At 38.9% G+C, this 22,679-nt stretch overlaps 1 protein-coding gene across 1 annotated transcript in view; it reads right to left on the bottom strand.

The window, feature by feature from the left end:
• Positions 1-22,679, bottom strand: part of dnah7 (dynein, axonemal, heavy chain 7) — a 236,137-nt gene that overhangs the window by 41,717 nt on the left and 171,741 nt on the right. The window contains exons 51-58 of the mRNA XM_052011084.1: positions 18,677-18,803; positions 13,862-14,056; positions 8,533-8,625; positions 6,528-6,704; positions 5,417-5,578; positions 2,401-2,601; positions 1,204-1,365; positions 195-380 (exon numbers count right to left, since the gene is read on the bottom strand). Coding sequence (XP_051867044.1) covers positions 195-380; positions 1,204-1,365; positions 2,401-2,601; positions 5,417-5,578; positions 6,528-6,704; positions 8,533-8,625; positions 13,862-14,056; positions 18,677-18,803 — 1,303 coding nt within the window. The remainder of the gene's footprint in view (positions 1-194; positions 381-1,203; positions 1,366-2,400; positions 2,602-5,416; positions 5,579-6,527; positions 6,705-8,532; positions 8,626-13,861; positions 14,057-18,676; positions 18,804-22,679) is intronic.

Raw genomic sequence — 22,679 nt, forward strand, 5'->3', positions numbered from 1 at the left:
AGGAGATTAACAGGTTTATTAGATGACTACATTTCAGTGCAACTTTTATTTGTTACTGCCATAACCTAAATAATTATTCTTCTAAAAACTCTCTAAGGAAAGCAGACAACAGATCAGAATATTTGTGTCTAAATTGTTTTCGTATTAATAATTTTAGTCACATTATACCCACCAACAATGGGAATTTTTTTTACCTCTCCTTCTGCAGGTGGATAATAAATGCCACTGGAATCAAATGCGTATTTTGGATTTGATGTAATTTCTTTGTTGTAGAATTTATTAAGGATTGAGCGCAGGGTGCGCCGGTCCCAGTCATCCGTCACTCTGCCACCATAGTTGCATTCACCAGTCATGTATCGTAAAGCATCAAGGGGGATTTCCTGAATAAATGAACACCTGTAATTGAGTCAACTGAGAGAAATCTGATTATAACAAACCAATATGAAGTTACTTATAACACCTTTCATTTTCAATCTTTTTTTTGTTCATTCCTGACCTGATACTGTAAATCGTAAGTGATTTTAAAGATTGAGGGATTATGTGACCGTGCACTCTGTAAGAATTGGTAATATGCTTACCCTACATATTTTCTATCACTGATGATCTTAGACAATGGATAAGGCAATTATTTGAGCTGCTACTAAACTGATATCATCTTACCATTTTTGAGAGGGGTTTCAATAATTGAAAAAAAAGCTAGTTTTACAACAGTTCAGCTTTATAACAGTTGTTTTTAATCAAAAGACTAAAGAATCATTTTTGACTATAACCAATATTATGTATCAATGGTTTACTGTTTTTTTTCCAATGAATTAAATTCTCATCACTTCTTATACAAGTATTCTGTTGTGTATTGGCTATACTGTGGAGGCATGAAAATATGTAAGAATTTGGTCCTTGGTAGTTAGTTTATTGGAAAAAATGTTAAGATTCTAATTCCCTGAATTCACCTCATTACTATAAAGCTGAAAATTTGATCAGTACCTTCTAGCAAAATGAAGCAATGAAATGTAGCTTTGTGTCAGCAATTTGCTGCTTTATCAAGCTGAGGTAAGGCACTGAGAATGTTTTGAGTGTAGCCTAGATGACTGGTCACTGGAATGAAGCAATACTTGCGGCTGCAAAATTCCAAGAAAATTACATATGCCTCAATGATAAAAGGCTGAGTGCAGGTGCATCTGCTGTGGATTGGGAAGTCCTCACCTCATATTGGTTAAGAAACATGTGGAGCTGCTGTACACTAATTCGCAGATCAGTTTCATTGAACTCGTATGGGATATTCCATCCTAGTGGTCCAAATTTTCGTCTTTCCTGAACCAGTGCATGGAAGAAGCATAGACCATATAGAAGCTTTTTAAATTCAGCCTGTTGGAAAAAATAATACAACATCCATCCCGGTCATCATGTACTTTCCATCAATACAATTCATAATCTACCATGTCTTTATGTGTTATACTTATTTGGAATTAATCTTTAAATATATTTTCAAGCAAAATCATTGTATGTACTATGCATTTTCTCTTGGTAAATGTTAACAATCTTAAATGGAATTGCAATCTCTATACAATAATTATTCTTCTCTTAATTTTTTATTCGACTTGTTCATAATGTTAAAAAACTTTTAAAAAGTTGCCTATTTTCAGATTTTTTTCCCCACATATCATACATGTATAAAACCTGAAATCAATCAAAACCTGAGATCTAAATAGCTCCAATGTGTCTATTGAAATGCATCAATTTTCCCCAATTAATTCTTAAAATCATAATCCACAAACTGTAGAATTAAACACATCTTTTTCAGAAGCACTTCTCCAATGTCCATAAAACATTTATATTATGTCTGTTTTAGGGCTTTTAAACATCAAAGGATATCTCATATAAAAAATAGAAACAATGTTTTCCGATGTCACCTCTATGACTAATAATCAGAACCATAATTGTCATAAATGGTCCATTTAGTGCCACTACATAGAAATTCAGCATCATCTGTTGTCAAAAGAAACTTCTCAAGGGTCCACCAACTTAATCACGTTGTAATGCATTACATAATTATATCAATTAACAGGTGAGGAAACCTGCTGTTACTGGTGTCTACATAAATAGTGGTAAGTAGATTTTACAATACATTGCACCAAAGATTGCTTTGGCTATTCATGTGTAACTATTTTCAAACAGTTTCAGATATTTCTTTCCAGAAGATTACCCTCAAGTTAAAATAAATACAGGAGGATACATAACCATAGTATAAATAGAATGCTTTTAAAAATACTTTTTCCCCAATCTTAATTTTTGATCCTCAAGTTATGATGAGAGGAAGTGTAATGGCCCACTTGTCTTTGCATGAAGTACTCATACGGATTTGTTATTCCTTAAGTGACTTGTGGTTAAAATTGCACTAACCGGCTTCTTGCAGCTGCCAAAGAATTCTGGATCAGAAATGGGATCCATGAGGTAGGATCGGATAATATTGGGTCGAAGTCCCTTTGGAGCTTCGTTGGTCATTTTTACACCATTCTGCAGGACAGAAACTGGGAAATTTGAAGAAGGATAGCTGGTCAGCCACAGTCTAAAATCAGGATGTGTCGTCTCTGGATTCAGTTCCTGAAATAAAATGCCACATGAAACAATATTAGCTCTCAGGAGAAAAGAACAAAAGGAGCCAGATTAAATAAAAACATTACAGCTGAGAACATAGAGTAGGTCCTTTCATTTTAAACATTGGCTAACTTTTTAACTATTCCAGTGATGACATACTTACTTACATAGCTGCATGTCCTTTGAAGGATGCGAGTGTTTTCACTTTAATGATCAACTATAACAGCAGCCAGGTAAAGTGCAATTTGCACCACTTATCAGAAACAAAGGGATGCCAGCCAGGAAAATGCTCACTGTTGTTTATGCTAAAAATGTACTTAAACAAAGAATGGCAAAGTTCATTCCTAGATCTTAGGGGAATAAGAATTTAAAAAAAGCCTCAGGCAACAATTTATGTTTTCTGGAGACAGGAGACATAATAGGCTGGGTTTTGTCAAAACCACACAGCTCCAGACTCCATCACATCCTTGGTCCAGGGCTTCAGGAGCATAGGAACACCACCACCTGCAAGATGTCCTCCAAGTCACACGATATCTTGACGTGGAAATATGTCACTGCTACTTCATTACTGCTGGGTCTAAATCCTGGAACTCCCTCCCCGATAGCACTCTGAGAATACCTTCACAGAAGACTGCAACGGTTCAAAGCAAAGACTCACCATCACTTTAAGGGCTATTAAGGATGAGCAAAAAAAGTTGCCCTTGCCATCAATGCCCAGGTTCCCAAAGAATGAAAAAATAAAAACGGTTAAAACTACACTGATTTTATCAGATTCAAACAGGCACCAAAGTGCATTGTAAGCATGTTATATACCACCCCTCCAGGCCAACATCCCCATTGTTGAGGTCCTACTTCCATTTGGGTGGCTACGTTGGGGCAGGCTATGTCATTCGCAAGCCTGAAACAGGCAATCTATTCTGTGTTCCATAAGGGAAGTGATGACCAAGCAGGTTGAGGAAAAGATTAAAGGATGTGCTCAAAGTCTCCATGAAAAATCGCAAAATCCCGACTGACTCCAGGGAACCTCTGGTCCATGACAACTCAAAGTGGAGATGAAGCATTCAAAAAGGTATTGAGAACCTTAAGGTCATGCAGTGTGAGCACAGAGAGGCCCTGCATAAGCAGTGGAAGGAGCAAACCATCTATCAAACTGGGCTCTGTTGGCCACCACCTGCCCCATCTGTGGAAGACCTTGTGGTTCCCATATTGGCCTTATTAGCTACCTCAGAAGTAAATTATCCTCAATACCATGAGACAAACCAAGAAGAAGATACAAGTAAAGGCAGAAAATGAGATACATAAACAGGACAAGGCATTCTGTAAACAGCTCATTTAAATGGTGTTTGAGTGTGTATCTCAAGCCTAAGCAAAAAGAAACAACTTTCAGATCAATATGTCAGGCTAGAATATGGCAAAGGTAGGTGACTATTTATTTAGCTTAGTTAATGAGCTAGAGGACACAATTATATAATTCACAGAAACTTTGTGCAAAGTTAGAGATTGTGAATAACAAATGTGATTCCAGTTTTCAAAATTAATGTAGGTCTGAAATATGCTCAATGCTGGCTATTTCAATTGTTAAATCTTACCATCTGGTAATAATTGCTAAATTTGTTAACAATCATTACCATCTTGAAGCTGACCATAAGTGACCAACATAAATAGCATTGTTTTCTTTAGACAATAGTCTGTTAGTCATCTTCAAGAAGTTAATTCAGGTACAGCTTTTATTAGCAATGGATTTAGAACATCAGTCAAAATAAAAGCAAAAAATGATGACAATACTCAACCAGTCAACATATTTCTGTTCTGATAAAAGGTCATCAACCTAAAACATGAAATCTGATTTTCTCTCCATCAACACAATTTGACCTACTGAGTTTTTCCAACATTCTCTGCTTTTATCAAAGTTTTTCAGCATTTGCAATATTTTGCTTTTGCACCAATCAAAATAACGTGCCAAAGGTAAATAACCAGAAGCATGGGATCCAAACAAAGGACAGGATAGCAATGGTTTGATTTTAAGTTCACCTGGTGTAATTTCTACCATCATAAAACTAAATTATACATTTATATTCTTGAAATTTAAAATGTCCCTTTTCACATTTTCATTAGTGACTCCCAATGAAAATTATGGGAGATGGAGAGCTTTTGATTCTGCTCTATATTGGCTGTGATCTTTGAAGCATATGGCATATCCAAACAGCCAGGCGTGATCAGTCTTCATAGATTGGCCAAATTAGCATTGAATCAATGAGCAGCCAAATGCTAAGCACCATTTTTTATGAACAGCTGGCTGGTTAGGCGGGTGTGATATATAGTAAAGCAACCAATTCTGATGAGCCTGGGCAGCACTTTAACGGTAAAGAGTATAATGAGCAGGAGTAAAAGGCAGATATACATAAATAAAATTAGGTGGCGCTTTGCAGTGCGAAAAATCTTCACAACTCATGCAATACCAAGGAGTTTCATAGCAGAAGCCTTTAAGAACTGATGCACACAGCTGACTACAGTAAAAATGAGTACCAGACATGTCCCCAACTGGTCCTTCCTACAGCTACAGAAACATGGTGTGGGCAAGTTAAGGAACCATTGGCAAAAATGGAGGAAGGGAAGAAATGCTCTGGGTCTAAACTGCATCATCCCTTATTTCCCTGTATTAATGAGGTTCTCAGTGTGTTTCCTATAAATATACTACTAAGACTGATATCCACAGGAAAATCATCTTTAACCAAGAATGGGACAAGTAAAGAGACAAAAATCCCTCCATGAGTCTCCTCTTCTTTGCATTTCTGATAATAAAGTGAACAAAAATTCTTACCGCACAAACTCTTTCTAATGTTGGCATCCATGATGTTGCCAGGTGACAGTTTTGTAATACCACCCAAGAACCTTGCTTCACAGCCATCTCAATCATGTTCATGGCTATTGGTCCTTGACCCTGTCCAAGGGACAAGGAGCTCAATTTGGATCCACCAAAGCCCTGTACGGACATTATATGTTAGTTGACAATTTTGAAGCAATATTTTCATTTAGAACATAGAACACCACAGCACAATATAGGCCCTTCGGCCCACAATGTTGTGCCGACATTTTATCCTGCTCTAAGATTTATCTAACCCTCCCACGTAGCCCCATATTTTTCTATCATTCATGTGTCTATTTAATATCTATATCATTATTTAATATTTAATATCATTAATATCTATTTAAACAACACAACTGAAGATGTGTAGTGTAAAGTGAAACTTCACTTCTCAATGCAATGAGAGCTATTCAATTCAAAATAAAAACATATATACTATAAAAGAATTCATACTTACAAAGTTTTTTAATATTAACTTTCTTATCTAAACCTGCAAGTTTTCAGTGAGGGTAATAATAGATGACATTAATATTTTCATAGTGTAGGAAAATGCATGCTTAGGCCTATATTGCCTTCATGTTGAAGGTCCATTATTGGTTAGGTTATAATCCTAAACTCGAAATACATTACAGTCTGACCCCTGACAACAAGAATAGCTTTTCAACTGCACATCACTGCACCAAGCCTATTCACTTGGATCTCTGAAGAGGATTCAGAAAGCACAGAGGGAAGTGGGAAATTGCAGGGAATTTAACAGGATATTCCAAAGGAAGGAAGGAACACTGAGAAGTGATATACCACATCAATGTTCAGAACTAAACCTTTGTCCCCAAAGCTCACTAACTGAACAAAGTGTCTTTTCAGGAGTTAACAATAATAATGAACACACAGTCAACACAGGCACCAAGAATACACTTTCATTTGATTTAATCAGTTCTACATTGTTTCCTCATTATTTTTGGCAATTAGATTTCAATAATTTTATAATTTTGGGAAACTTGCAAATTTCATCTGTGGTCCAGTTTGACCGACACGCATCAAAAGAAGTTACTACATTTGGCCATACCTGATCTTCAGCAAATTTGAGGAGAGCAGCCATTGGGTCAGCACCAGGTGACAGGATAAATATAAGTGGTGCAATTGCATTACTATCACTAAAAGCACTGCCCAAATCAAACGGAGGGGGTTCAATGAATTGTCGACCAAGGATGGCAGTCACATATTCTTGAGCCATTGGAATAAACTGAGGAAAAAGAAAACTCTTTCTTTATAGTTTCATAAAACCACTACAAATGAACAATCATAGTACTTAGGAAAATAACAGTTTAGAAATTGTTGTGTTGCTCTATGAAGAGGATTCCTGTGAATGGAAACTACTCTTGGAATATTAAATGCTGCAATAACTCCTGAGAATTGCTGTTTATCTAACAAGAGTCAAGTGAACTACAGCAGCCCAGTTGTATCAGCTATAATAAGAGATCCAGCATTTACTTCATCATTTAAAATAGGATCATTTATACATTCCTTTAAGCAATGGTCAAATTTACACTTCTTTGAATGTTAATAGAAGCACTTTTACCAAATGGCTTCAGCAATGCCAACCATTTCTTTGCAATGTATTATGCATCAAAGCCAATATATGTGATTTGGTAGACTGCAGGGTGGAGCATATCCCCAATATTTCATATTATACATGTTATATATCGTTTTTAAAGAAATCAGGTGTACAGCTTGGAGCCGTTACATTTTTCTAAGTTGTTTCAGGAAGTGATTATATGATTATGGCCTTAAGGCATTTTTTAGAAAGTGAATATGAAGTTAGCATCCAATTCCAAATTGCTTTGATGGGCCAGAACTAACTATAATATGGGGAATCCAGTGGCAAAGTAAGGTTATGGAAATTACCACAAGCAGATGTCAGAAAGTTTGCACACGAGTGGATGATATTCCAAACTTCCTGAAAATTATGTGAAGAAAGGCCAGCGATGGCACATAGAACTTCTGGTCCTGCTTCACAAAAACTGACAACTTGCAAAAGGTAACTTAGCTTTGTTCAAACTCTTAACTGCAAAAACAAAGTACAAGCGTTCACAACTTGCACAATATACTACCCATCAAGACATGAGGTAATCAGTTTGGATTTATTCTACCCAGCTTTCTCTGAATTCCTGATTCAGTCTAGCTTTCTGGATGTTGGTCCTAGGTTCAGTAAGGAGTTAAATCCAGTTTCCAGGATTCATTTCCCTCCTACACCTTCCTATCTCCAATGAGGATAAAACATTGTTAGTCCAACACCACCCATTTTGTCCACTTTTGTCCCATTGTAGTTGGGCAATTGTTGCTATGGTACCACCTCCATTTTCCACTTCGCCAGTTGTGTGGCATCCTAGTTATTGATAATGAGCCAATGAGTTACAGAGGAACGTGGAACTGATTGTTCCTGACAATTCGTACAAAGACCTCAGTCCCCTCTTGAGTCTGACGGCCAAGCCTAATTACATAGGTATTTCACTGTCTTAATTTAGACCTCAGTTTATTACCATAGTAACAGCCATCTCTTCTGCCTGCAGATGAGGCCTTGGATGCCATTGTACATGTGTCTTAGAGTAAGCCCATTGTTTCTTGTATCATTACAACCAGATGGCCAGTCTTGTTGCTTCCAACTTATTAGGTCTCTAAGACTTTGGTCTTATTAAAGCAAGCAAACTTCCAAGTTCAACACCACTGCTTAGAGATTACATTAGGGTATTAACCCTTACCTCAGTCTAGTTCATCTTGTGATAAATCAATGACCTAGAGATTCACTCTTTCAATTAAGTTTTTATCAGTCTCCTATTTACATTTTCTTAACATTCCCAGAGAACTTCAAAGATCATTAATTATTCTTGCATGTGCCAAGTGCCAAAAATTGGTTCAAACTGAAAACACCCTTCATTTTTCTGATCTAGGACTGTTGTTTTTAAACTCTCTTCCTAACACATTCACCCATTATCCCCACAAATTTGAGATGCCATTTTGATAAATTACTACCACACATAGCTAAATGATAGGAATTGAAATAACAGTGTTACCTTGTCAGGCCTCAGACAACGAACTACAAGCATCCTTTGAAAATTCCCCAGCTTAGTATCCCATTGACCAGGATATATCTCATGATGTGGCTCCTGAAAAACAGCATGTAAAGTTGAAATAAAAAAGAAAGCATTGGAAACACCCAACTGGTCAGGCAGAATCTGTGGAAAGAGAAACAGAGTCAGTGTTTCAAGACGGAAACCTTCCATCAGAACTGGAATGGTGAGAAAACAAACTAGTTTTTGGCTGGAAAAGGTGGGAAGTGATGGATAGGACAAAGAGAATATTTTTGATATGTCAAGGTCAGGATTGCCCAGGTGTTCCAAGTGTTTACGGAGCCAATGATTAGTCCTGGTAAAATTTTGCACAGTTTAAGGTTTCATTGTTTCACTGTACATCAGTTGCTATTAATTTTCTAAAAAAAATTGGTAACACCGTTATTGGCTTTGAGCTGAGTCTCAGACACTGCTCCACCACAATCAAATTTGCTCTAATGACTCACTTTCAAAGAGACACAACCAAACTCCTTGGTCCTTGCAAAATATTGCTCACATCTTCAATCACCCCTTCCTCTTTCAAAGCTCTAAAATGATGTCATCCTTGCCAAAATAGTAAATCCATGTTCCATGGAGCCTCTGTCTCTCCCTAAGGTGATCCCTCATGAACTCTTGCAATCTGTTTCTTGGACAGCTACAACATGTTTTCAGTGCTTGTATCCAGAGCAATATTGCCAGAATCTCTGTATCTACTGCACTACTTAAGAGGTTGGGTGGCTTATGCTGCAAAGGAAGTGGTGATATTTAAGTGTTGGAATGAAGATACCCAACACTTTCATGCTGGAAAGGTTGACCTCCAAATTCCTTGCATAGTCCTGTTCAGGTCAGCAGCTGGCATTCCCATTCTTCTTGACTTTCAGATATTTTCAGGTAATCCAGTGAATATCACAAGCCATTTAAATGTTAGATTCCAGCCCTGGTTGATGGAGATTGTGATTGAGTATGTGATGGAAGTATTTTGCATGAAGCAGTGCATGATGCCAATTGCTGGGAGGTGAAATCAAGGCTCTTGATGTTAGCAATAGATGAGTACCATAGTATTATCAACCCCCTTGTACTTCCCACCTGATCATCAGTTCCATTGAAATCAGTATGTTCTTTGAGCACAGATGACCAAAGATGGATTTTTAGTCCTGCGTGCCTCTGTATGAATTACTTAGTCTGATTGATTGAGGAAACCTTTTATGCTGGAAACTTGTTTGCATACTGCATTACTTTTCAATGCTTTTAGTGAGAATTGCACTAAACCAAAAATTCAGTTAGGTACTTCCAGTCATGACGCACCCTATTCACATCACTCACTTGAGTGACAGCAATCCTCACACAACACTCCTTGAGCGTGCTGCTGGGAGAAACTGTGTCATGTCTTTGCACCACACAAATTATTGGTCACTCACAACAGAAATATTTTTGTAAGATTCTATTCTGTCAAACAGCATGGGCTAAAGGATCACTGAGGCACTTATGCAGTCTACTTCACAACACTCTGAAGACTGCCAGCTGATTCTGAAACCTGACCACAGTAATGTTGGGCAAAGTCAACTGTTATTTCTATTCTTAACCTCCTATTATCAGGGTTATAGTGTTGATACTGCTGGATGTGCTGCAAAGACTTGGAGCTGCAGGACAGGGACTAGAGACAGGGCAGACATGCCAGGGAACCCTGAAAGAGGAGTGCAAGTGTTTGCATTTGCAGAGCCTATGTCACCAGAGTGTCCATAGAACAATACAGCACAATACAGGCCCTTCAGCCCACCATGTTGTGCCGACCTTCAAACCACTCCTAAGACTATCTAACCCCTTCCTCCCACATATCCCTCTATCTTAAATTCCTCCATATGCTTATCTATCCTATCTCAACCTATCTAAAGGGCAATGTCGCCAGAGGCTGAAATTTTCCCAGCCAGCAATGACAGAGATCTGCTACTTGTGCATGGACCACTCCTGTGTTAATTTTTATTCACTTGAATGATTGAAGTCAAGATTCCTAATTCAGTTATTCAACTTTAGCAAATTATCATTCAAAATAAAATTTACTACATATACTTTAATAATGACTGCACCCCAATGCTTACACCTTCTGAGTACCTTTCAGTTGTTTACTGGGCCCACTATTTATGCACTGTGGCTTGTGTGGCTGCTGCCAGGCTGGTAGAAGATTGCTCCATGTCACTTGGAGGCTGAGCCGATGCCAGTGATGAATAAGGTCCCTCAATCTTCAAGAGCCGACTTCCAATTGTAGCATCAATAGGGGCTGCAGCATGGCAGAGCAAGCCATAGGGCACAGGCAAGGGCATTGCTTAAGAACACATGGTGGAAGGAGAAATACTGTCACCCCTACTGACAACAGTACTTTCACATTCTGTAATGCCAGGGGAAACCTATCAGGACCAACCAGGCAATGAGCTATGCATCTGCTGTGACACAGATCACACAACTGCCTTCAGATCCATGCCAACACTGATGATCAGCTCCCACAGTACTGCAGTCTGCTTGACAAGGGCAACAGTCTGCTCCCACCTGACAGCTCTCTGTTCCATCAATCTTCTCCTCAGCAGCTGTTCTAAGACCCCAGATTGCATTGCTATGCTCCTGATGAACAGCTATCTGATATCACATCTTTCAGGACAGCAATCTGCTTCCAGAGGACAGGAATCAGAGCTCTGATTGGAATAGCTTCAGACTTCGCAGAAGCATTAAGACTTTGAACGGCCTCCACCTGTATCTCCACTGAAACAGAAACAGCTGCTGCAAGATGAAGCGATGATGTCAATTGGCATGGAGGAGCATATCACTTTAAGCTCTGCACGAGGACCAGTGCAAAGTTGGAGACGGATTCCTCTATGCTCCTTGGCATCTTTTGCAATCTGTCAGACAGGCCGGGCAATGTGCCAAGAATTTACAACAAGGTATTCCTTCAGAAAAACTGTCTGTCTGTCTCTCTTTCTAATCTTGCCTTTGACCCTTGCAGTGCCCACTCCTCAGCTGCTACTTTGAGGGCATTTACATTGATGCAGCCTTCCGCCTCTTCCACCTCCTGTCCTGCCTCTTCCTCAGAAACATTTCGTTCCGGTACATGGAGATATGGTGGGGAGGGGATGTGCTATGTTGAATGGGTGCAGTAAGGGGTGGTCTTTTGATCCCACCTGAAAGCCTACAATAATAAAGTCACAAAGAGCATTGTAAAGGTGAGTGCACAGCGATTTTTGATCCAGCAGCTTGCACATATTGTAAATAAATGTAGATAGAATATTTATTGTAATGAGTGAGGGATGAATGGTGAAAGACTACAAAGATTTATGCTTTCTTCAGCAGTATTAGATGGTATAGTCTGGGTTGTACCATGGCCCACTCCTCTTGCCTGGTTGGCTTCTGAGTACAGGAGGCTCCCCATCCTGTCTACTGTTCTGTGCAACTTTAAACTAGAAAAAGAGTAAACATTATTCCAAAGCACAACAATGACACAGTTATCTGCTTCACGTGTGTGTGTGTGGGGGGGGGGGGGGGGGGGGGGGCGGGTTTGGAGGATGTGACAGAGTTGCAGAGAAGACGTAAAGGAAAAAGGAATGGCTGTCATTATGCTAAGGGGCTGCAGAGAGACCCAGGTGTAGTTGTATCACAATGTTTTGAAACACTGCATTGTTTTCGAGGGCAGTCCCTGCTAGGGGAAAGGTCTGTGGCCATTTCCTGCTTCTTTTCAATATAGTACTTAGGACCTCCTGAATATCTAGTACAATGGGGAGTTCAGATTCATACAAATGCTGCCTGACTTATTGAGCCCACCTAGCACTGCCTACTTTTGTGGCTGAAATGTTGTATCCCTTTCAAGCTTTAATTCTCTAGAATTTCTTACAGGATTAAAAGTAAGAACCAGTCACTTTTTGTCACTGGTGATTTCACCAATGCAATAACATTGTTAAATACTTGACGAACACAATATGCAGCAGGGCTACAGATTTCTCTCATACATGTTCTAGGAAAAGTAAAATTCTGCTGACAAGAAATGCTGGTTACAAGAATCAGCCTCAAAAGTGAAATATTTTGTCAAACTAGATAAACCCGAGGAGCCAAATTAACAGTAACTTTTAATTTGGCAATTTAAATATTAAACATGTGTCATGATCATTTCTTTTCTAAACAACTGTTAGTTAAAAATTTGTATCTAATTTTACATTAAAGACCCATAGAAATTTGTTACACGATGCAATATGGAGTTGCTGTTTCTGAAAATCACTGCCACAGTTACTTATATATACTCCATAATTTGTAAAATACCAACCATTTAAGTATGCATTAAAAATCTACGATACCATAAGTTAATTAATTAATGCAAAACACAAAAAGTGCTGGAGGAACTCTGCAGGTCAGGCAGCATCTCTGGAGGGAGATAAACAGTCGACGTTTCCGGCCGAGACCCTTCATCAGGACTGGAAAGGAAGAGGGCAGAAGCCAGAATAAGAAGGTGGGGGGAGGGAGAGGAGCACATGCAGGCAGGTGAGAGGCAAGTCCAGGTGAGAGGTAGGTGGGTGGGGGAGGGGGGAATATGTAATAAGCTGAGAGGTGATAGGTAGATGAGGCAAAGGGCTGAAGAAGGAGGAATCCGGTAGGAGAGGGCAGAGGACCATGGAATGAAGGATGGAGGAAAGGAGGAGAGGAGATGGGCAGAACATCAAGGCGGGGGAAGGGAGCCACAGGAATAAGGGAAGACAAAGGAGTTGGGGGGGAGGAAGAGAAAAAGATGGGGTGGAGTTAGAGAAATCGATGTTGAGGCCATCAGGTTGGGGACTCCCAAGGAGGAATATTAGGTGTCGTTCCTCCAACCTGCATCTGACCTCAACGTGCCAGTAGAGGAGGCCATGGATAGACATGTCAGTGTGGGAGTGGGATGTGGAAATGAAGTGGGTGGTCACTAGGAGGTCCTGGCTGTTGCGGCAGACAGAGCAAAGGTGCTCGACAAAGCAATCACCCAGTCTGCTTCGGGTCTCACTGATGTACAGGAGGCCACACCGGCAGCATCGGATGCAATACACCCTCAGACTCACAGGTGAAGGGCTGCCTCACCTGAAAGGATTGTCTGGGGCCCTGAATGGTGGTGAGGGAGGAGGTGTAGGGACAGGTGTAGCACTTAGTGCGGTTGCAGGCATAAGTGCCGGGGGTTCATCAGTGGGGAGGGAAGAGTGGACAAGGGAGTTGCAAAGAGAATTGCAGTTTGATATTAACCTTAAGGATAGACGTAGTAACTTTGTACAATATAACATTTTTTCCAACCTACCATGCTGTCATACACAGCCTTCCATCCATCTAATAGAACCACAAACTCCCTCCGAATGCCAGAGAATTCTGCTATTTCATCAAGTCGGCAGAACTCATCCCAAGATGTTTTAGGAAGCCAGTCACATGGGTTCTCGTATGGATTATCCAAGCCAATGCCACCTGTCAGCAAAAAGGTCCACTCCTGATCTTCAATCTGAAGGTAAAGTAAGCATTATTAAATGTCTATGTAATATCCCTGTAATCTGATTGATGCACCAGAAAATATTACTCATCAAGGACAAAATCAAACTTCCATTCACATATTGCAAACATTTTAACAATATGACAGAAAATGTAGTCAGCTTGTATTTCTATCTCTTTGAAATGCAAGCTTTTACATTTGTAATCAAATAAACGCGTCTTTGGTAAAAATGCTGAGGATACACATTACTGGGAAAACAATTGTTAGATGAAAGATAATGTAATTTTTTCCCCCACTTACTTTTGCATCAAAGTATGCCCAAGGATAAATGAGGTGATAATATGAGGCATCATTTTTACCAGAATTTTCTAGTTCTCTAAGGACATTGCTCATGCTGTACTAAGAGCCGCAGTGATGAATTATTGATATACCTCTCACCTACACACTAGTGGCAATTTACAGTGGCCAATTAACCTACCAACCCCCGTGTTCTTAGGATGTGGGAGGAAACCAGAGCACTCAACTGAAACCCACACAGTCACAAGGAGAGCATGCAAACTCCACACATCCTGGAGGTCAGGATTGAACCCGAGTCACTGGAACTGTGAGGCAGTGGCTCTAATAAGTTTGCCACTGTGCTGCCCTGTAAAGTTGACCAATGGTCAATCTTCAGTACTTGCACAAGTGGCCACAATTCATGTGAATCACTAGTGAGGCTGAGGGTATTTAACCAAAATTAAGCAAGGATATGGGAACTGGAAGGTAGCAGCAGGAAAGAGGAATAGGTGCATAAAGAAGTGGCTGTGTCAACTCTAGAATGGAAAGTGAATCACTATTAGCTGGAAGCAGACTAAGTGAGGCTACATGAAAGACAAGGACAAGCTTGGAATGTACATGTATGAGTGATAAATAATGTTGAGCTGCAGACACAAATAGTATATGGGACTATGAGGTGGTGATAACTGAAACATGACTTAAAAAAAGGGTAGAATTAGGCAATTAACATTTCCAAATAAGAGGTGTTCAGAAAAGAAAGGGAAGGAGAAAGAAAGAAGACAGGATAGCAGTGTGGTTAAGGAAAATATTACTGTGTTAGGATCAAGGATAGAATCCATTTGGTTTCAGTTAAGAAGCAAGGACAATGCAAGAAGCAAAAGGAGCAGGAAAGGAGATGGACAGCAAGTCTGCAAGGAAATGACAGAGATGAGCAAGAGATGCAGAGTTTAATTTCTCCAACACTGGGACAATGTTAGATTAAGGAGCTAAAAAAAGGAAGAATTTCTGAATGTGTTCAGGAGAACTTCCTTGAACAGGATGTTTTTAGTCAAATGAGGAAGGAGACGTTGCTGGATCTGGTTTGGTAAAATAAGGTGTGCCAAGTGTACCAAATGTCACTGGAAGGAAAGCTGGGGAACAGTGACTATCATGTCATAAGGTTCAGACTGCGAATGGAGAGCAACATCGAGCAATGGGCCAAAAGGCATACTTCTGTGCCATAACAATTCCAGGATCCAATCGAAGGTACTTTAGTTCCAGGCAACGTGCATTCCTTAGGGGGAAACAGATAAAAGAACTAAAGCCATTGCTCCCTGATTGACAAAGGAGATGAAGAATATAATACAAAAGGAAAAAAATGAGCGGGATATGATGCATGTCACAGCAATAATTCAAGTGAGAACCAGGCTGAAAAAAGTAATCTAAGACGAGAGATGAAAGAAGTAAGATGGGCAAAGGGAGGATGTGAGAATAGTGTGACAGCCAACATTAGAGTGAAAACAAAGTCTTCCAAAGGCACATAAATCGTAAGTAGGTAGTAGCAAGAGAGGAGGCTGATTTGGGACTGAGAGAGTGATCCAAGCATAAAGCTGAAGGATGTGGCTGGAATAATTAATGAATACATCAGTGTTTACCAAAATCACAGTAGAAAGAGAAGTGGTGGCAATAATGGGAAGATGAATGTTGGTGGAGACAGATACTAGAAAGGCTAGCTTTGCTTCAAGTAAATGTTCAGATGGGATACAAATTACATTGTTGAGGCAGAGTTTGACATATTCTTTCAATTCTTCATGAATACTGTGGATGCGCCAGGCATGCGTGATGGAAAATTTTTAAAAAGTCATATTTTTGTTTAAAAAGGACATGCACACCATCTAAGATCTATCAGTTTAATCTCAATATTGGGGAAGATTTCAAAAGCAATGATCAGGAGGAAAATTAAAAGACACTTGTGAAAGTTTGAGTTAATATAGAGAACCCAGCAAATAGTTGTTAAAGGTGAGATGAGTTTGTTTAAAGGGGGAAAAAAAGCAAAGACCCTTGGTAACTTCAGATTCTTCAGATTGGAGGATGGTAGACAGCAATATTCTTCTGGGGTCAGGATGTTAGGATTATTGATTATATTGATAACAGATAAGCTTGTGCAGAGTAAATCCATATTTATGGTATAATAATCAATATATAACTTGAATTTTAAGTCATCTTTTGCAGTATCTGCATCTGGGTGGCTTTGTTACCTTTACTTAAATAAACTGGTCAATGAAGGTATCTGCGTCTCAACTGATTTTTGGAGGTGTGGAGGGAAACTGAGTTCCCACAACACCTTGAACTATCACATCAAATCATAGAGGTTACAGCACAGAGAGACCATTTGGACCATTAAGTTCAAGCTGATTCTTTGCAAGGAGCAATCCAGCTAGTTCCACTCCTCCATCCTCTCTCCAAGCTTTGTATTTTTTTTAATCACTTTCTCAACCTGCCTTGCTATTTTAAATGAGTTTTTACCTTTCATCATGTAATCTTTCCTCCTTTCCATCCTGTCACAGATCTTCTCACTCTTGCCTTCATTTACCTCTTGCTCTGCATCTTAAAACTCGATTATCCTCAGTTTTACCAGTTCTGATTAAGGATCATTGACTAAAAGGTTAACTCTATTCCTCTGACCCAACTTGCTGAATATTTCCAGTACATATGCTTTAATTTGAGGTTTCCAGTTTCTGATATATTTTGTTTCTGTCCTGGGGAATGAGACTGACTGGATTGTCCTTGGAGAGAGCTAGCTGATCTCAATGGGCTGAATGGCTTCCATGCTGTAATGTTTCCTTACTGGTAGTAATGCAGGAAACTCATATAAGCTTGATTTTTGCATGCGAGTAGAACTAGGAGAATTTGTGGTAGCTGGTTTTGGCAGATTTACCTCATTAAAACAGAAGAAATAGAAGCAAGTGAGGCCATACAGCCCTAGTGCCCCCTACATCTGGCTGACTTTTCACTCAGCACTACTTTCTTGGATCAGAATCAGATTTATTATCACTGACATATGACATGAAATGTGTTGTTTTGCGACAGCAGTAGGGTGCAAAGACATAAAAATCTATATATTACGAAAATAAATAAACAGTGCAAGAAAAAAAGGAATAATGAGGTAGTGTTCATGGGTTCATGGATCGGTCAGAAATCTGATGACAGGGGGAAGAAGCCATTCCTGAATTGTTGAGTACGGTCTTCAGTCTCCTGTACCTCTTCCCTGATGGTAGTAACAAGAAGAGGGCATGCCCCAGACGGTGAGGGTCCTTAATAATGGATGCTGCCTTCTTGAGGTACTGCCTCACGAAGGTGCCATTGATGGTGGGGAGGGTTGTACCCGTGATGGAAGTTGGCTGAGTCTATAACTCTCTGCATCCTGTTGCGATCCTGAGCATTGGAGGCTCCATACCAGGCAGTGATGTAACCAGCATTCATCTATAGAAATGTGTAAGTGTCTTTGGTGACATCCCAAATCTCCTCAAATCCCTAACGAAGTTGGGCCGCTGGAATGCCTTCTTCAGGATTGTATCAATGTGTTGGGCCCAGGATAGATCCTTTGAGATGTTGACACCAAGGAACTTGAAACTACTCACTCTTTCCACCGCTGACCCCTTAGTGAGGACCTGTGTGTGTTCTCCCGACTTGCCCTTCTTGAAGTCCACAATCAGTTCCTTGGTCTTGCTGACATTGAGTGCAAGGTTGTTGCAACATCACTCAACCAACCAATCTATCTCACTCCTGTAAGCCTCCTCATATCCTGATTCCATTAATATCTAAAAATTTATTGTTCTCAGTTTGAATATAGCAGAAATCTTGGGTAAAAATTCCAAGTAAATATAAATGAAAGGAGAAATTCTAATACAAAGTTATTTTAGCATAAGACCAATGTATATTCTTTGAATGCAAATTTCCTAAGCAGTCCAGCACTGTTTTTATGGTTACATTGAAAAATTCCAGAAATGAAGGTGCTGATGATTTAGCTGGAACCTCTCCGAAGCTCTGTTACTTTAATGAAAGAATGTGATCCACGTTTAAAGCTAAATTTTATTTATTACTTAAAATTTATACAAAATTAGATTTCTACTGGGATTTTAAATAACAACCATGAAGTTGCAAGTCTTTTCCAAATGCAATGCCCCATTAAAGTGTAGAATGAAAACCCTTCTATGAGAACTGAAAAATAAATGTACACATTTTATTGCATAAATAATGGTAACAATGTCATAAAGGAATGTAGACTTAAGAAAAACGTTAACATTTCTTCCAGAATGTTCTCAAAGTTAATTTTTGTGTATAACAGGCTATTACTAAAAACATTAAAGGACTGACCAGTCCGTCGTGCTTTAATAGGTTTATAGCCAAGCAAAGTGAAAATAGCAGCTTGTCCTTTTCAAAGAGCGAGCGACACACATTCACATACAGCGAGTATGTGAAATATTTCCTGAGGATCTGCAACCTACAATGTTGAAAGACAAATTAAATATTAAAGTGTGTGCATTTAAAAATTCAATTACAACCCACTTAGGCTGCTGTGATTCTCACAGGCTTTCTGGTCAATTACTCATGACAAATCAACAGTTTCATTAAGTATGCATGTCAGTTCATGTACAAAGCAAGTTCCAGAGATGTTAAAAAATTTTTAATTGATTTCATATTGGAGGAAATACTAGTATTGTGTAACTAGATAAAACAATCTTTACACATGTATTAAGAAATATGCCACTCCACTATCTTCTCTAATATGCTTTTAATGTTCAAGAGTAAATAATAATTCATTGGTTCACATAGTATTCCTTCCCTTGCAATACTCAGTTGTCATTTTGGAGAAAATGTTCTTTCATTTAGAGAAATTAGGGTTGCCAACTAGTTGGTCTATTACATAATAAAGACAGGATTTAAAACAGCAGCCAGTTTGTGGATGTCAGCTCTAACATATAATTATGCTTTTAAACATCATTGCATTGACAGTTAAAAGAGCTAATTTCATAAATTCCATTGGCCCAATAAAAAATTGTCAAAGGGCAATAAATAGAATGCATCAAAGCAGATATTTTGTAATGTTGCTGCAAAATAGTTGATCCATGGTGGCATATCACAGAAAGATAATGTAAAAATGACTCTCACTTCCTATAACTGTCTCTTTAATTTGTAGCTACAGTCCAATTTTTGTGTCAGTCCATTTCCATTACTCTTCACAGGGTGTTTGCCAATAGAATTATTATGGCTAACTTTGATCCTGCCTTCCACATACACAAATTTTGCTGCAGAAGTCAATAAATAGATATTGCTTGTACCTCCCCTACTTCTGGGTACTAAAATATCCCCAGTACTATCCTGGCTCAGGCCAGCCAACACAGCACAGACCATGAATTAAATTTTCAGCTTACTTTGTTCTTTTGGACTCAGCTGCACAACAGATATAACATTTACTAAGATTAACATTTATTAAGTCATTAAAATAAGTGTTCTGTTATTTTCATTAGATGATGCTGTGGGTAAGGCTTATTCATCATCTACACTCCAAATAAGGAATGTTATGTTATAAAGTTATAAAGAAATAACGTTATGATCAGCTAAAGAAGCACTGATTGGTTTTAGTACATGAGAATTTTATCTTGCACTACCAGATCAACTCTTGAAGTAAAGCAATAGTGATCAAATATAAAAGGCAGCAACTGAAAGATAAAAAGTTCGTTCTAAGTTATTCACTTAGAAAAAGAGCAGTACTCTTTAATCAAAGATTGGAAGAGATTAAGCTGAGGGCCTGTGATTGCTGAAGATGGTGTGAAAGAAAACTAAAGGACCATAAAAGTAGCCCACAGAAAGATTGCCTTAACACACTCAGAAAAGGGGTGTAAAATTGGACTTCACGATATACATCTCGCATTTGAGAAAGAGAGTTCACCAACAGAATGAAAGATGGAATTGGATTACTAGCAACTTGGTTTCAAAACAATATAATTTTCACAAACATTTGAGGCATGCAGAAGACAAGATTTATTGTTTTTAGAGAAGGTAGACTGCACCTTCATCAAATATCTATTAAAGATCATCTATAAAGCTTATTTCATAGCATCAAATTGTTCCAAAGTTTTTCTTAGCCAAGAAGCAACTTAGAGGTGTAATGATTATTGTAATATAGGAAAACACTGCAATCCGTTTGCACACAGCAAGATTCCACAAAAGTGAAATAACCAGAAAATCTCTTTAATGATGTTCTGGTAATATCTAACTCAGATAAATATTGGCCAAAACAATGTGAGAATTCCATAGCTCTCCTTTTAATAATGCAAATAATGGGATCTCAGTTTAATATCACTTCCAAAAGACAGCAGCTCTGACAGTTCAGCACTCCATTGAAATATATTTTTCAATCATGCACTCGTGTCTCTGGAGTGCAGGTTGAGTACTCAACATTCTGGCATAAGACAAAAATGATCCAAAGTTAAGAATTATGAAAACAGAAACTGAGAGAAAACAAATCTTCAGGGCATGTATAAATTAGATGGAAGCCCTAGACAACCTAAAAATGCTTAAAACAAAAACATCCCCAGGATTTGATGTATTTATCCCAGAGCATAGAAAGAAATGAGTAAAGTATGTTATAAAGCATTGGCAACCATGAGAAGGGATTCAAAGATAGAAGAAATGAAATAAAATGTGAGTAAGCCAAATAATAGCTAATGGCATTGAGAACAGACAGGTGGACATTGGAAAGAAAAAAAAGCCAATTTCAAAAATCATGTTAAAATAGGAATAGGCTTAACAATCAATGACCAAGATTGTGCTCGTCTTTAACCAGGAATTTCCAGAAAAAAACATGAACTGACAGTATTGTATAGCTTTTGTGGCCTCCACACAGATATATCTCGGCTCACAGTCTACTATTGAGATCATTACTGAGTCCAGGGTGAAACTTGTTGTGCTGTATGTAAGGGGCATATATACCTCACACCTAGCCTGTCAGATTTGAGGTATATACTACCCTTACGTACAGCACGTATTACACCAGCCATTCCTGATATATCTGGCCAGGAAGGAAAAAATGATCAATATGCTGTGATCAGAACATTATGCAAGAAGATTATGCAAGGAAGAAACTAGAAGGATAATGGGACAGTATTCTTTAACTGAAAGGCTTCAGCAGATGGCTTTTTAAGCGGAACTCTAAAAGCAACAGTGTGTGCCCCTAGTACCAAATTTTCTCAGGAGAAGTAAAACAAACACACCATGCTGAAATAAAAACAGGAAATGTTGTAAATACTCAGCAGGTTGGGCAGTATCTGTGCAGAAAGAAATACAGCAAATGTTTCAGGTCTTTGTTCTCCTTCTCTGCAACATATTAAAGAGTAGGCTAACTTTTCCTAGTTCTAATGAAAGGTTGTCAGCCTGAATCATTAACATTGTTACTCACTCCACACCTGCTGAGTATTTCCAGCACCTTTTTTTATTTCAGATTTCCAGCATCTGCAGCTTTTTTTTCTTTTAAACACACCATGCTTGCTGGGATGCAGATAGTGTAAAGAGAAACTCTGGTGTCAATACCTTCAGACAAAAGAGTCAAGTCAATTAAGTTGGTGCCATCAGTGTAGGCCCAGCAGAAATAGTTGTCTGCACAGAACACACCAAGACCACTTGACTCAAGCCAGAGACAACTACCTAATATCCTACATAACCCAGTCAAAGAGAAGTTGACTAGGTCTCCTGTTTGTGTTCAGTTTATTAATGATCTAAGGTAATTAGAACAGTAATTAGGATAGGATAGTGCTCAGGAGCATTTTTCAACCTGTGAAATAAGTCATGCAAGCTCAGTATGCATTCCCAGGAATGAGAGCACTAATAGAATCAGTACTTGAAGGAGTCATTATAGCATTATACACATAGAGATGCATTGCTCTCTGTGCTGGGAACCTGGTACAAACCCCCGCACTCTCCCACAGCTGTGCCAGAAACCTAACGCAAATGCTGCTACACAGCAGTGCACTTGCAAAAATGAATCATCCCACAGATCAGTAAGTGTACAGATCGGTGGATCGGTGTCCCACAAGGATCAGTTCTGGGACCTCTACTTTTTGTGATATTTATTAATAACTTAGATGAGGGGGTGGAAGGGTGGGTGAGCAAGTTTGCGGATGACACAAACATAGATGGTGTTGTGGATAGTGTGGAGGGCTGTCGAAGCTTACAGAAGGATATTGATAGGATGCAGAGCTGGGTTGACAAGTGGCAGATGGAGTTCAATCCAGAGAAGTGTGAAGTAGTACACTTTGGAAGGACAAACTCCAAGGCAGAATACAAGGTAAATGGCAGGATTCTGGGCAGTGTAGAGGAG

This window comes from Pristis pectinata, chromosome 1, assembly GCF_009764475.1.
Source record: "Pristis pectinata isolate sPriPec2 chromosome 1, sPriPec2.1.pri, whole genome shotgun sequence".
NCBI lineage: Eukaryota > Metazoa > Chordata > Chondrichthyes > Rhinopristiformes > Pristidae > Pristis > Pristis pectinata.